The sequence below is a fragment of the Leiobunum rupestre genome, chromosome 1 (genome assembly GCF_980474605.1).
Source record: "Leiobunum rupestre chromosome 1, qqLeiRupe1.1.hap1, whole genome shotgun sequence".
In the NCBI taxonomy this organism is placed as follows: Eukaryota; Metazoa; Arthropoda; class Arachnida; order Opiliones; family Sclerosomatidae; genus Leiobunum; species Leiobunum rupestre.
The window spans coordinates 86,262,396-86,277,102 of NC_143384.1; the positions used below are offsets into that span (position 1 = coordinate 86,262,396).

Here is a 14,707-nt window from a genome sequence, read left to right on the forward strand (position 1 = left end):
AAGATAGAGAGCACGCGCTCGAGTCGATAAAGATTTTGGTATTTGAAGTCGACGTGCGAAAAGCGCGTGCCAATAAAACACTAAAAGCTTAAGCTCGTGACGCGGGAAAAAACATTTTATACATTTAATTTTTATATTGATTTATTTTATAGAAACACATTGGCTGCGTTCAACAACTATCAACGGAGAAAAACCGTTGAGTTATCGTTGAGTTCTTTTAATCAACGCTACGTCACAAAAATCTAAAAGTTGTTGTACGATTTATAGTTCGCTGACTTAACGAACAAAATATCGTCTGCTACCCCTCCTTTAACTTTGTCGAATGACGTCACGACACCGATGAGCAACGGAAAAACCATCTCGCTCAGCCGATGTTTCCGCTGAGTCTCCGATGATCAACGTGACGTCAAAACCGGAAGTCAAAAAACCCGTTCAGCAAAAAACCGCTGACCGTTGAGCTCAGCGCTGAGCTTTTTTAGAGTGCCGGGAGTAGTGGCTCACTCCTGTAATCCCAGGCGTCCGGGAGGCAGAGTTTGTGGATGGCCGTGTGAGGAAGACCACCAATCCCCCAACGGGTGGTCGGCATACTTCCGCCACGGGTGTCCCCACCCCTGTCCCCACGTATCCCCCCGTTGGCGTGGCCGTTACACATATCTCGCCCTGATTAATCAGTTATTGAGTGCTGGTGTCTAAGGCCTTGGGTCGACACCGATGTGTGGCTGTCAAAAAAAAAAAGAAGGTTTTTTAGAGTTGTTGAACGCAGCCCTATTCAATGGTCGTACCCTTCGAGAACATTTATCTCTATATTGAAGCAGACGCTATTCGTTGTCCTCAATCCTTCTACTCTCTGGTCCTTAGTCCTTACTCGCTTAGGTCAGGTCGTGGAGATAGTTTATAAAAAATGTCTGGAATATCTTTTAAATTTAGCAAAACAGTACAGCAGCAAAATAAAGTTGATATAAGTAAAACTGTTAAATCAAATGACGACGAAAATACTGACTTTGTCCTTTCAGTTGATAGGCACAAGATTCTAAGGTGAGTGTCCTAGGCTTAAGTAATTTAAACTCGTATGAAGCTATAAGCCCTATTATTATGGGGGAATGTAGCATTGTAGACTGCATGGGCCAAAAAATACTTTGCTATACCATGAAAAACTTGTGGTTTAACTCAGTTTGACCTTACAATTCATCTGAGTTAAAATACCCATCAGAATATTAAGATAACAGTTACTCTCATGCTATGAAAATAGTTAAACGTCATTGCCTGTTTGGCTGTGGTCATTGGGTCTAACCTATTAACAAGAAAAGTCACTATTTCAGGTGCTACTTACCTCACCACTTTGTCTCTCTCATATATTATCATGTGTTCTTTGTTCGTGTGATATCACTGTTAAGTTAGTATTAACAGAAGGTAATGAACCAAAGTTAATGGAGGGTGAATAACTTGGGGAGAGTTACCCCCAAAAATTGTACTAGGCAATTAATGGTATACACATTTGATATGCACGTCATTGCCTTTCGCTAGATGGCGATAGTGAAACTTGTAAATGTCGATTAAAGGGAGATCCCATATGGAAAATGCACTTAGTATGAGATATATAGCGGTCTGATAACTTCGGGTATTACCAGAGGTATATAATATATCTCTTACGAGGAACATATTAATTGCCTAGCTTCATAATGTTACTCGCTCGAAACATGTACGTTTGCAGGCTCCCGTTGACTTTTCAAAAAACGTTTGAGAGGATTTAACCACCCAATTAAATCCATGGTTAAAGATACTATTTTTAATAAAAAAAGTTAAATTAATAAATATTGAAAAAACTAAAACTTAACTTTTACTTTTTGTCGCAAGTAATGAGAGCTAGAAAATTCGATTACAACAAAATCTGCATTGAACATGCGAAGGTACATGTTTCTTTTAATCTCCTAGATGGATACTAGATGGAAGAGATATATTATGCTACTGGTATAATGTCACTATTAACTGATAACATTAGATCTGGTGAGAATATATAGGATGATACTTCAGGTCCTTGTTGTCAAACGCTTTAAGTAGGATTTGTGAAAAAGGCAATCCACTTTTTATGGGATAATTTCGTTTAAAGTGGAGATTATAGGTTAGTTTGTTTGTTTGTTTGTGGTAAGTTAGGTTTCGATAGGGCGCTTCAGGAATGGTGTTACCTACGTGTGCTTCATTCTGCCTTAAAAAGAGAATAGCCTCAATGCATTCTTTATGGAAGACCCACTAACAATTTGAGCAAGAATTTACTGTCATTGCAATCCCCTTCACCTTTTTTACTAAGAACAAATTTTTTATCGTTATATTTAGTATATGACTGGAGCGTAGCTACAATATTTTTAATAGCCTTTAGTTATTTTAAAAAGTTTTGTATTCTAGCACCAAACCCCAAGAGGAAGAAAAAGAACTTGTCATTCCATTGATTGTTCAAAATAAATGGCGCTTACCAGATGAAAGAAAACTACGAGAAAACCTTAGTGTGATAACTAAAGATGGAGAACCACAAACTTTAGAACAGCAAGCCGCAAATGAGATAATCGCTCGTATGTATTCATGTTCGTTTTTTTATTATTTGTTTAAAAGCTTTTAATCCAAGGCCAAATGAAATTGATTTAAAATATATGCAATGAGGTTAGGGCAGGGTGACCACACATCTTATATATTACTAGGGATGCACTGATATATCGGACCATTTTTCTAATATTGGTATCGGCCAATATCGGCTGAAGCGAAGCCGATATTTGTCAATGCCGGTATTGGAAAAATACTTTCAGAAAAACATTTAAAAATAAGACGATTCTTGATTAACTAACTAATGGTAATATTTTATTTGATTAGCCGCGCCACGTACGCCAGACTTCAGAAGCTAGATCTTACCCTTTTTTAGACAGGGGGTTACGAGTGTAAAGAAATAAAAAACAATGATATTAGATTTATGATAGAAAATATGTATCATGTAAAATGAAAAGAAACATATTCGGTTATGCTCTTGCAAACTTTTTTCAGTAAAAATTAGAATAAAATGGTATGATAGTGTACTGAACCGTCCTACAACTTCCTATAATAACACTATTTTTGAGGAATTTTTGGATTTACATGTAATGTTTTGTTATAAAGTATTTCAAACAATGTTAACAGTTATTGCATTATGGAAATTCAAGCCAAACAGAAATTTTCTTCCATATTAGAAAACTTCCTTCGCTTTGCCAATTATTCAACGAAATTCCCTTTATAAAACCATAGATTTTAACTTCATACGTATTTGAAACTGACATTTTCCATTAATTTCAATAGAAATTATCCTATATTTTCTTTTATTTTCCAAAAAAATCTGCTATAACTTCCTACAAATTAACTACAAATTTCCTATTTTCCTTTAAAAGTTTCAGAGCTTTTCTGTGGTCACCAAGCACCTACTTTTTTAAATTGTGTAGTTTTTGCTTGCACCATTTAGACCAAATACCCTAGGTATTTATGGCAATATAGTAGAAAAAATGCAGAACAGGAATAACAGCTCAATTTAAGCTGCATGGCCTTCTCTTTATTAGAAATGATAGTAAATCACATTTCAAATTGGTTCTTGCACATTAAAGGCTTAAACACTACTTAAAATAAGCTCTAAAATTTTCATTTTATATGAATTCAACCTAATCTTGAAAAATCTAATAGTAGTAATTATCTTTGCATTTTTTGTAATGTTATTTTTTTCTGTAGAAACGAAGGAATTTCATGAATCTAGAGAAAGATCCTTATACGATGAAAACTATCAAATACCTCTAATACTCAGGAACAAAATCCCTGAAGGATACGAAACTGATGACAAGTTAGACGTGTCTTTAAGAGCTGAACAATCTACTTTAGATGACTATGATAGAATTCCAGTCGACAAGTTTGGCTTGGCCATGTTGAGGGGAATGGGATGGAAACCAGGGATGGCCATTGGATTGAGGAACAAAGAGTAGGTTTTTTTACATTTATTTTCTTAACATGTTACTAACATCATAAGTAACATAAAAACCATAAGTATAACATTTCTTATGGTTTTAATGCTAATTTCTTGACTGGACCTTTCTTGACACTGACATTCCAAGCGATCTGGCACTCATACTGAGTATCATATGTTATCATCCTTGTTAGTAGTACAGGGTTTGTACACGACCTGGAAAAGTCAGGGAATTTGAAAATGATTCCAAAAGGTCAGGGAAAAGTCAAGGAATTAGAAAATGGGCTTTAAAGGTAAGGGAATTTTAAAATAACCCCAAATTAAATTACTTAATAAATATTTTTCATGATTTTACCTCAAACCATTCATTTATTCTACAAAAATGGTCAGGGAAAATTTAGCAATTTGGTCTGGGAAAACCTGGAAATGTCAGGTAATTTAATTCCGGAAATTTTGTACGAAACCTGTAGTATATTTTGCCTCAGGCATACTTACACATTAGGAGGCTCTGTGCTGAGAACTAAACCCAGATTGCTCAATAGCTCTAAAAATTCGTTACATGATACTTTTCCCCAGTTTTTTTGCTAAAAATGTACTAGTATGCTTATTTTGTGGCTTAGAAGTCAGCTCATGACAAAAAATATTATTATTAATTTACATACTTATAGTTATTATGTTACTTATGCTAACATGTTAAAAAAATTATCTCACTGTTGTAGAAATGGTAATAAGGAGTCAAATCTAAAACAAGGATTTGATTTAATCTAAGTTAATAATCAGCTAGGCTAATACCCAAGGCACCACCCTAGGCCTAAGTCATCGAGCGACTTTTAAAGCCTTTTTAATTCAGGTGGCCGGGTTACAATGCGTAGGAGGGTGGTGGCAAGCCACGCGAGCCAACAGCTCCCTACACTAACTATTACCGTTAACCTCAACAAGTTTTTATGGAAGGGGAAACTGAAGATCTCGGGGGAAAACCCCTTAACTAGAGAGTAATTTCATTCAGTAAGACATGACGCAACTAGATATCCCATATACTTTTTTTCCTTTGGGGCATAGAGAAAAAGCTAAAGTAGTCATACAAATTTATTGGGTCTAAGCAAGATCTTATTTATATAACTAAAGGCCTGTCCACACTGAGAGTTTTTGGTGAGCCTCTCTTCAACGCTTGGAACGTGAAAATCGCATTCTTGTTTTGCAACTCGTCCACACTGAAATTCGTTTGAGTATAGCTTGTAAAGTTTCATCCAATAAGCGTCTACCCTACGGTCACGTGGTACATAATGACGCCACTAATGGATGTAAAGACGTCTGCGCTTTTGGTTTAACCGCCGTTAGTATTTCTCTCGGCAAATACGGATAAAAATTTTAAACCCACAATTAATGATGATAGTTCAATTAACTTTGGAACACCCAACTTCATATTTATATAAAATAATGGGAATAAAGAAGCGACCTAGATAAGGATATCAGAAAGAATGGGATACGCTGGTAAGTTTAGTCAAGGCAAACTAAATTGGTTAACTTTTAAAAGTAGGTTTAATAATTTTATTATACATAATATTTTACAGTTTATGAATTAAAAGGCTGGTGGAAGGCTATGCGTGATAAATATGTGACAAGAAAAAAAGGCCAATTAAGTGGCAGTGAGTACACTCCACGTGAGCCTTGGGATAATTTGGACAATATGGAGTTTTTAAATTATACTATTAAATCTAGGAAGTAATATTCTGATAACAGATTTTAATATTATAAATAAAAATTAATTCTAATTTTGGGGGCATTCATAGATCAACATCAATTAAAGATTCCTCTCTAAAAGAATTTCAAGATGAACTAATATTGAGTACATCAGTGGGAGAATTCATTGTAGACAGCTCTCCACTATCTTTGTCTGATAACGAGGAACCAGAGCTACTCGCTGCAACAAGGGCAGGGAAAAGTATTTTAAATTTGGCATGTAGCAACATTCAATCTTTGTCTAGTTGGGCTACATCTGCAGCGTCTACCTTTTCCACCCCATCAACCGAAAGTAGTTCTACACCAAATTCAACACCTTGGTCATTAACCACTCCTACTTCAAGAGCTACCACTTCTTCCGAAAAAAACACGGCTGATGACCTTGAACAACCACCTATAAAAAAAATAAAAACCAAAAAAAAGATGGATATGAACAAACTCTTATGAAAATATTCAAGGAAAATAATAAGAAAATCGGAAAGGGTTGTTTGGGTCAATCAGAGCCACCTAGAAATTATCCAGTTGAATTATATCTTTTAAGTTTGAAAGATGATTAGAAATCATTAATACCCAAATATCAATGTCATGCAAAACGTGAATTTTAAGTGTAATTGTAAGAAAAAGTTGATGGACTAAGAAAATAATTTTTATATATTTCCTTCTTTCTGCATATTTTATGTACTCACAAGGGGTTTTTATTTAAACTCTGGATTAAGTAGTAACTTGAAAATTCCCAAAGGGCTTTAGTTCAAATAGTTAATGTGAAACTTAGTAAATTTACTATATTGTGTAGTATAATATTTGGCTTTATTGATAAAACATTGTTATTAAATTTAGAAAAATATTCTACAAAATTGGTTTTTAACTTTTCAAAAATGTTTGTTTCCATGGCCAAATTAAAGCCTCACCAAAACGTTTCTCTTAATATTTTATTTGCGTATCATATAGCCTTGTCTATGCTAAGATGGAGGGTTTATAATAGTTAATTTTATGTTTTAATTCAATTATTTATTTGATGTATTAAACTTCAGTATTTATTTTAGGGGTGTGAAAAATATTTGATTACACCAAATAATTCAATTGAGTATCAAATCGAATAGTCTGAAAATATTCGCGACTATTCAATTTTCTTGATCAAATAGTCGAATATTTGAAATATTTGGTATTTTGAATAGCTTGAATAACCGAGGGTTTTTGCGTTATGGTTAAAGTTCAAGGCAATCAAAGGAGAACCCAATGTAAATTTTCAAAAAATGGAGCGTTTTGTGGTGCTGCAATCACTTCAAATAGGGTACCTGTATTCAGTTCCCTTTTTGAAGCGGAAAGTGATACCCGTACACAATCAGATGTTTGGTCTCTTATTGGCTTGATTATTTATAATTAGTCTTGGTGTGTTTTGGAAGTTTCTAGAAGCGTAAACTAAAACTAACTCGAATGTCAAGCTGGGAGAACGGTTGAAGCAAATTTTACAATTGTTAGTAGTTGAAAGATCGCAGGGCGTATACTAATTTGACGATTTTATTTGAATGGTAAGTCAGGGTTTACCAAATTATTAAATTGAAACTATTACATAAGACTTCTCCAAGTACCCGTAACTAAATTTCCACTCTCATCAGTGAAGTCGGAAAATTTCAATATCTCCGATCATCTTCCTCCGTCATTAGAAAGCTATGCAGACAAACCACTGCTTTAACCACACTTTCTGCATTTTGAGGCTCAAGATGTATTGATTTTTTTTCAAAACTCGAAACCTTGCACTAGAAATCCCAAAAGCATTTTCAATGCACCGCCTTGCACAAGATAATCTATAATTGAAAATGTTCCCGGCATATGGAAGGTATTTTCCAGAATATTTAAAGGTTTTTGTAGGGGAAATGCTTCGATCATCTCCAACAAAACAAAGTGGCAGTTCATATTCGATTTCTTATTTTCCATGGGTCAGGATAATAATTGTCGTCTTCAATTACTTTGCCTAGATCAGATGCTTCCAATATATCTCCATCACTTATCCGACCATAATTTCCAATATCCACAAACACAAATTTCTAATTAGCATCACATGCTGCTAATGCCCTATAAAATTAAAAAATCTGAAGCCAGAATTAGGAAAGTTCAATTATTTTTTTAGGGCTACTTTCATCATAGATGATTTAGTTAATTATACCAAATACAATGGCAGTAGTGTATCGCAGATATTATTGCATGTCTCTGGGATTATTTCTGCAACCGTTGACTTGCCAATGACAGTGACCTATATCTGTCACCTGAAGTCAAATATCTGAAAAATGATTGGTGATTTAATGATTGATAATTTATTACAATATATAATTTAAAAATACCAGAGTGTTAAATAGTCTTTACTTTTCCATAAATGTGATTCTTGTTTTTGCAAGTTGTTTTTTTTCCAAATTGTAAAGATAATCAAATTGAGTTGGTGTCATCTGACAATGTTCAATATATAATTGGGTCATCATAAACCTCATGGTAGAGTCTTAGCTTAGGGAAAAAGATAGGTATTAAGTTGTGATTATCACCATCTGAAAATACCTCTAACCCAAAATTCTTCAGATTAAGTAGTAACATGAACATAATGTTTATTATTTAATTGCAATTTTTTGAGCGTACTACAAACCGGCACCATTTCAAAATATCGGTGGGTGAGAACCAAACTAGTTACGTTATTGTGGAGCGATGTAATTGGATGATTGGACGCGTACCAAGCGTAAATGTTTGACCAGCCAAAGATTTCTAGCGAGCTCGAGACGACTAGCGTATAAGCAAATTTTTGGTGTGCCAATGACACACGTAAGAAGCGCGCGAGCGAACTTAGGTGCAAATATTTCGTATTGTAGACGGGCCTTGAGTGTACAAGTTGTCACATTTAAACAAGGAAGAAATACTACCTGACTTAAATTAACAAATTTATCAACACAATAATTGAAAATATCAACAATTTTACTATTTACGATATAGTATCAGTGAATTCAAGTTTAATTAAAGTTGCACCAACAAACATAATTAGTTAAACCACGCTTTTACATAACAAATTTTGGTGTAAATTGATTTTTATTTAATTTATACCTATGTTTCATGATTGGTAATTCGTTTGCTTTTAATACAAACTAAAATTTAATTATTTCATTAAATTTTGTTTGGTTTTATTTTCATTTAAAGAATTATTTTATGAAATCTCAATTTCATTTGCCTCATAATTGGGTAGAATAATTTTAAAAATATGATCACCATGTACTTTTTTTAAAATTCTTCACATTTTGCATTTGTAGTAGAAATAGATGCTCCTGCAGAACTTTCACCTAGAAAAACAATCAACAAAACTCCTATTGGCAAAATCATGAATTTTGTTTATCCACCATCGAATATCCTACTTTCTTTAATTGGGTAGAATAGATGGGTTTATCAGTCTGAATAATTAAAAAATTCAATGATCACAACATGTACATATTTATAAATTTAAAGGTGTGTGCAACCCATTGAGGTTGTGTTGCGACCTAAAGGATTGGGTCTTGGAGCTGACAGATCAAAAGCTCTTCAAAATGCCAAACCAGATAATGATGAAGATGGCAATCTCTTGAGGCTAGCCATTGGAAGTTACGTTCTTATCAAGGAGGGAAATAACAAAGGACTATATGGTCAGGTAATGCGTTTAAATTCAATTTAACTTCTCGTAATTCATAAACTGATATTGGTACTGTGATATGATGATAATCTTTGACCATACCTGTTTAAAAACAATTTAAATGAAGTTAAAGGGCTATGTAATTGGTTGGGCTAACGATAGGGTGCATAAAATCGTCTGTGAAAGAAAAATGTGGGAGTGGGGTGATTTATCCTAAGTAAACTAGCATCGGAGAGGGTGAATGAATGGTCCCGGTATAGTTTGGACAACACTAAGGCCACCCAACATTTTCCTATCACCTTATTTCTAGCCCGTTGAAGCGAATGGATATCTACATAAAGTCAATCAAAATTGTGTTCAGAGCTTTTATTTTCTTTTTTACCTCCTAAGGTGTATTCTTACAAAAGTTTTCTGCTACCCAAAAAAATTATAAAATCGGTAGTAACCAATATATTAAATACAAAACAAACACTGAAAAATTTTTAAACCTGAAAACAAATTCCAAAACAATGATTTTTTTGGTATAAGCTAAGTTTTTCAATTTTGAAGCTTCACAAAAATTTACTTGAAATGCCCTAGTAAGAACATAGTTGCCACAGTATCTGGAGAATTTAAAAATGGGCTTAAAAATCAGGGAATTTTTAAAAATACCAGTAAAAATGTCATGGAAAATTCATTGAATTGAATTTTAGTTTGAATCCAAAAACTACCTGGCACACTGAATAACAGTGTATCCCATTACCTCAAAATAAGAACCAAATATTTAGTCTTTTTTAAAACTGCACGAGTAAGACTATATTTAAAATAAATCAAATGTGCACAGGAAAAAAGAAATATTAAGATTTCACAATAGTTTCGGCTAAAATGTTTTTATTTCAATTCCTTGACGAAAATAAATGTTAAAAGCATGCAAGTTTACTCAAACAAATACAAAAATTGTTTAATTTTTTTAGTAGTTTAAATGTGTACTTAGAAATTCATTACAAGATGCACTTTATAAAAGATTTAAAGCAATTTTTTGTTTTTCTTTAAGCTTTGTTAATAAGGTATCTCTTTTCCAGGTGGAAAGTATTGATGATGACACGGGGAGAGTTTATATAAAACTCGCCCTTTCATCTAAACAAATTCATCTTCCGGAATTATTTATCCAGGTTGTGAGCAAAAAAGAGTATTTACAGGAAGGAAAAGTTATGAGTAAGTGTTGTAACAAATTTACATCAGTATAGTTAAGAACCTTTTTATATATATATATATATATATATATATATCAAGTTAAGTGTTAATTTGAACAGGCCCAAATTGACTGGGTTGAGCATGTAGTTTACTCAAGAATTGGTGTTACGAAAAGGTCACTTAATTTTATAATAGTTGATGCCAGTGGCAAATAGTGCAAAAAATGACAAATGTGACTAATATTGGTCAATAGTACATAATAAAGTCCTATATTTAATGTCCGAAGCTAAAGCAGTTTGATTGATAATTTTAGATTAGTGAAATTATACTTAAATTCGCAAGAACACTACAAAAATTTGTCCGAAATGTACAAATTAGAATGTTAAATCACTCTGATACACAATTTTTTAATTAAACATATTGTCCACTATTGCCATATGGACTAGTAATCTCATTTTTGTTAAGACTGGAAATTTCGACTATTTTCCTGTCCATTTTCCACCTTAAGGTACCTAAGAATAAGATACTGCATACTTCATCTGCTTTTGATTTTTTGGGACTGTTTCTTTCTATGTGATGAAATCTACAAGTGTAATACCAGGGGCTAATGCCATTGCCACATATTCTTAGGTATCGGAATGAATTCTTCGTTTACTGTGTGTAAACTGTGAAAAGACTTAATACTTAATTTCAGAAGTCTGCAACAGGTGAACAATGTAGCCACTATTTTATTTACCACCAGTTTGACTAAAATTTAAAGCTGCACAGGGCCTATGGGGAAATAATAATAGTGTAAAAATTTTTTGGTGCCACATAATTATTTTTTTTATAAAAATTTGTTTTTAACTCTGTAAATCTAGATAAAAATCAATACGATGAAGCTGTCACTGAAAGAGAAAGTGCACAAAGAAGCCACAAAAAGAAAAGGTCAAAGGACAAAAAGAAAAAGAGGAGTCGAAGCCGCTCTCCGAAACATGATCGTATTAGCAGGGAATCTAAAATGTACAAAAGCAAACACAGTGAAGATGAAACACTGTCAACTCCATCCTGGTTAATGCCACAAATAAAAGTCAGGCTAGTTGATGAGAATTACAAGAAGGGCAAATATTACAACATAAAAGTATGTACTATAAATGTCTAGGTGTACAATAGCATTTGCCATCACCTTAGATATATTGTAAAGCAATGTTTCCCATAGTGGATACTTTTCCCTAATGACTAACCAATCAGCAACACATGCAATGACATTTACGCGAACATGTACGAATCTACACAAGGTTATTACACGTTTGCATAAACAACAGTTTCATGCATTGCTGAAATTATCTAAAAATGTGGCGCCGCCTTCTGGCAAGCAACAAACTTTAATGAAGGTTAAAGTTCAAACTAGAACAGAATCCAAAGCCTTCTGTCGCCACCTAGGGATGTCTTTTCCAATAGAAAGAGGTGTGAAATAAGCATAATTCCATAATGCGTGAATGATTGTGTCAGGGTTGGAAAAAACCTGTTTTTTTTGGTTTAAAGACTTAAAACAAAAACACAGGTTTAGATGCATTGTGTGCCTAGTCGAATATTATTAGTCATTAATCAACTATAGAAAAGCAGTATCGCTTTAAAAAGTGTTGTTGTAGATTTATTTTCAGTTTTGAATATTACAAAGGTCTTGCTAGAAGATAAGTCTTAGTTTTGATTAGGTACAAATATTTTGGCCAAGAAGACGTTTTTGTTCTAGTTTCGTAGTGAATGGTAAGTTTCGTAGCAAAGTTAAAAAACCGCTTGGTTTAAACATGCCAACCCTGTTCAGTGTGCCTTTAAAACATTGACAAGAAGATATGGCCAAATTTAATTGCACACCATTTTTAGTGGATAACACTTTGCTAAGACTAATGGAGGGTGGTTGTATTAGTGTTGGCTATTACCCTCTCACGTAATACAAAACGCCTTACATCACTGATTGATTATCATTACTGCTATTTAATTAAAAGTAAAGTATCATTAATGAGTTAAAAAACATTTCCCAGGTAATTATTGAAGATGTTCTCAGTCCCATACTCTGTATATGTAGGACAATGGATGGAAAAGTTTTAGAAGGTAATGTTATTTCATTCCACACTGTTTACCAAATTTTTTTAATATTGTGCATACCACTGGTAAATAATTATAAATTTCTTGGGACAGTTCGGTGTGGTCAGTTTTTGAGTTGTTTCCCAAAAGTTAAAACATACATTCTCTCATTATTTTTAATTGCAATTTTAGAACTTTCAACCCTATAACATTTCGTATTTTGAGAATACAGTTATTCCCTTACAACATGGGAGCTGCATCCTCCTTGTATATTCTTTCCTCTTAGTTGTCATGAATGTATCAATACTTGGAATGCTTATCCTGTCATATCTCACATGGTGAGATCACTCTGGTATCTTTGGCCCCGCCTATGAGAGAAAAATCCCCTCTGCACGCGCTCCCCTCTCACGTAGTTGTTTGTTAAGTTAACATAGTGACGCAAAAAAAATGCCGCAACAAGCATTCCAAGTAGAGGTATGGATTTCTGATCAATACCATTTGGGACTTATTTTAGTTTTAGACATGGTAAAATAGCATAAGGATACTATTGATATTTTCACTTATTTTGCAAAAGAAGGAAGAAAAGGTTTTCCGAAAAACTTACAACTACCAAAATCAGATTTATATTCACGTTAGAAACTAACACATACGTGATATCATCCTTTAAAACCATCTATTAACTTCAACTAAATTAATATTTTTACTTTTTACAGATATAAATTCAAGTATGTTAGAAACGGTAATTCCAAGATCAGAGCCAAGTTACATTATGGTTGTTAGAGGTACTGATAAAGGCATGGTTGGAAAAATTATTCATAGGGATAAATCTCAATGCGTCGCAACCGTTCAACTATTTCCAGATAATATAGTGTCAAATTTTAGTTATGATGATATTTGCGAGTTTGTTGGAGATGTTTCGCTACATGATTAGAATGTTAGGAAATTTCAAATGTAAATAAAGTAACTTATTTTTTTATGTAGTTTGTTTAATTAGTGGTAAGTTACATAAAAATAACTGCTGAATGAAACTGACTGCAAGTAGGGAAGGAAACGTGGTAAACATTGGTTGGGAATATGAATGAAAATAGAAAGTGTCACCTGGTGATAATCACTAGAACAAAAGGAATGAAGTACAAGCTTGACTTTTATTCATTCTAAGATTATAAATAAACCAAAACATCAAAGTGAATATGTAGTTTTTAGAGAAGTTTATGTAGAAAAATAAATAAAAAAGATTGTAATAAATTAGTGCAGGCCCCTCTTTAAATCATCATAGTGAAAGGGTAATCCAAATAAAGTCAGTGTTATATTATTCTCGTGCTCTTTATGAAATCTTTTTTATTATGAAGTATATAAAGCTTTTTAAATGAGAATAACTTTTCAAAGTAAGCTATAGCCCTGATATATTGTGGGAGCAATACCAAAATAGACAAAATTAAATGTGTAGCCATTGATCTATCTGTCATCACAAACAGTAGTGGCGCTAAGGGTGGGCTGAAGTGGGCTTTAGCCCCCCTGCATTTCTGAGAAGGGCCATATATTTTTATTAAAAGGGCCACATTTAAATTGATGAATTTTCTTTATCTCTAGAAATTTGTTTTATTGCCAAGAAACGTTTTTCTGGAAACTTTTTTTATTAAATCAATTCGTTTACTCAAGATGATAGTAGACCATAAACAGAGGAGAAGGGAGCAGAAATTGAGATAAAGTTGAATGGACAATTAGAAAGAAAGGAAAGGGAATTTAGGGAAATACCCAGAGAATGCATGTGTCCCCTCTCAAGCTCTAGGTCGGATACAAGGTCGGGAGGGGGTTCAGTAAACGCAATGCGAGCCGCAACAATAAAACGACCTTACTCTTCTGGATTCCTAGAAAATTTATAAGAGGTCACTAAAGTTGTGAGGGCCACAAATAAATTAGCCCAACTGTGAAAAAACCTTAGCGCCGCTACTGATCACAAATGGTAAAAATTGTGGTGAAGGAGAATAAATGTGGTGTCTCACTAATCCATTTAGGTTACTTGTGAGCCAGAGAATTAGTTTATTGATGGGTCTAAGACTTGTCTGGTGCAGGTTTGGGAATGTATTGTCTTACTAGTAATCCAACTTTCATGAAAACCTTTGGTGTTT

At 33.6% G+C, this 14,707-nt stretch overlaps 3 protein-coding genes across 4 annotated transcripts in view; all 3 read left to right on the forward strand.

Annotated features, from left to right (window-relative positions):
• The window catches only part of LOC149968657 (uncharacterized), a 365,051-nt gene that overhangs the window by 103,875 nt on the left and 246,469 nt on the right, over positions 1 to 14,707 (forward strand). The gene's annotated exons all lie outside the window — the stretch shown is intronic.
• Positions 864 to 13,553, forward strand: LOC149968660 (G-patch domain and KOW motifs-containing protein-like). The gene is made up of 8 exons (XM_090154955.1): positions 864 to 1,035; positions 2,401 to 2,564; positions 3,736 to 3,979; positions 9,182 to 9,359; positions 10,403 to 10,535; positions 11,375 to 11,634; positions 12,536 to 12,605; positions 13,292 to 13,553. Exons 1-8 carry the CDS (start codon positions 902 to 904, stop codon positions 13,507 to 13,509), a joined length of 1,401 nt encoding a protein of 466 aa, XP_090011081.1. The 5' UTR covers positions 864 to 901; the 3' UTR covers positions 13,510 to 13,553.
• Positions 4,057 to 6,439, forward strand: LOC149968661 (uncharacterized). Of its 2 annotated transcripts, XM_090154968.1 has the most exons (5): positions 4,057 to 4,257; positions 4,355 to 4,397; positions 5,090 to 5,455; positions 5,536 to 5,686; positions 5,755 to 6,439. In XM_090154968.1, the coding sequence occupies exons 3-5, from the start codon at positions 5,443 to 5,445 to the stop codon at positions 6,149 to 6,151; spliced, it is 561 nt and encodes a 186-aa protein (XP_090011094.1). In that variant the 5' UTR covers positions 4,057 to 4,257; positions 4,355 to 4,397; positions 5,090 to 5,442; the 3' UTR covers positions 6,152 to 6,439. The 2 variants fall into 2 exon arrangements, with proteins under 2 accessions (XP_090011094.1, XP_090011095.1); XM_090154969.1 differs by lacking the exon at positions 4,057 to 4,257 and having other exon boundaries at positions 4,323 to 4,397.

Excerpts from the sequence above, each read along its gene's own strand:
- LOC149968660 (XM_090154955.1), top strand. The coding sequence starts at position 902 with ATGTCTGGAATATCTTTTAAATTTAGCAAAACAGTACAGCAGCAAAAT. Across the intron at positions 1,036-2,400 it reads GATAGGCACAAGATTCTAAG|CACCAAACCCCAAGAGGAAG; the intron begins GTGAGTGTCCTA and ends TTTGTATTCTAG. Across the intron at positions 9,360-10,402 it reads ACAAAGGACTATATGGTCAG|GTGGAAAGTATTGATGATGA; the intron begins GTAATGCGTTTA and ends TCTCTTTTCCAG.
- LOC149968661 (XM_090154968.1), top strand. Across the intron at positions 5,687-5,754 it reads TATACTATTAAATCTAGGAA|ATCAACATCAATTAAAGATT; the intron begins GTAATATTCTGA and ends GGGCATTCATAG.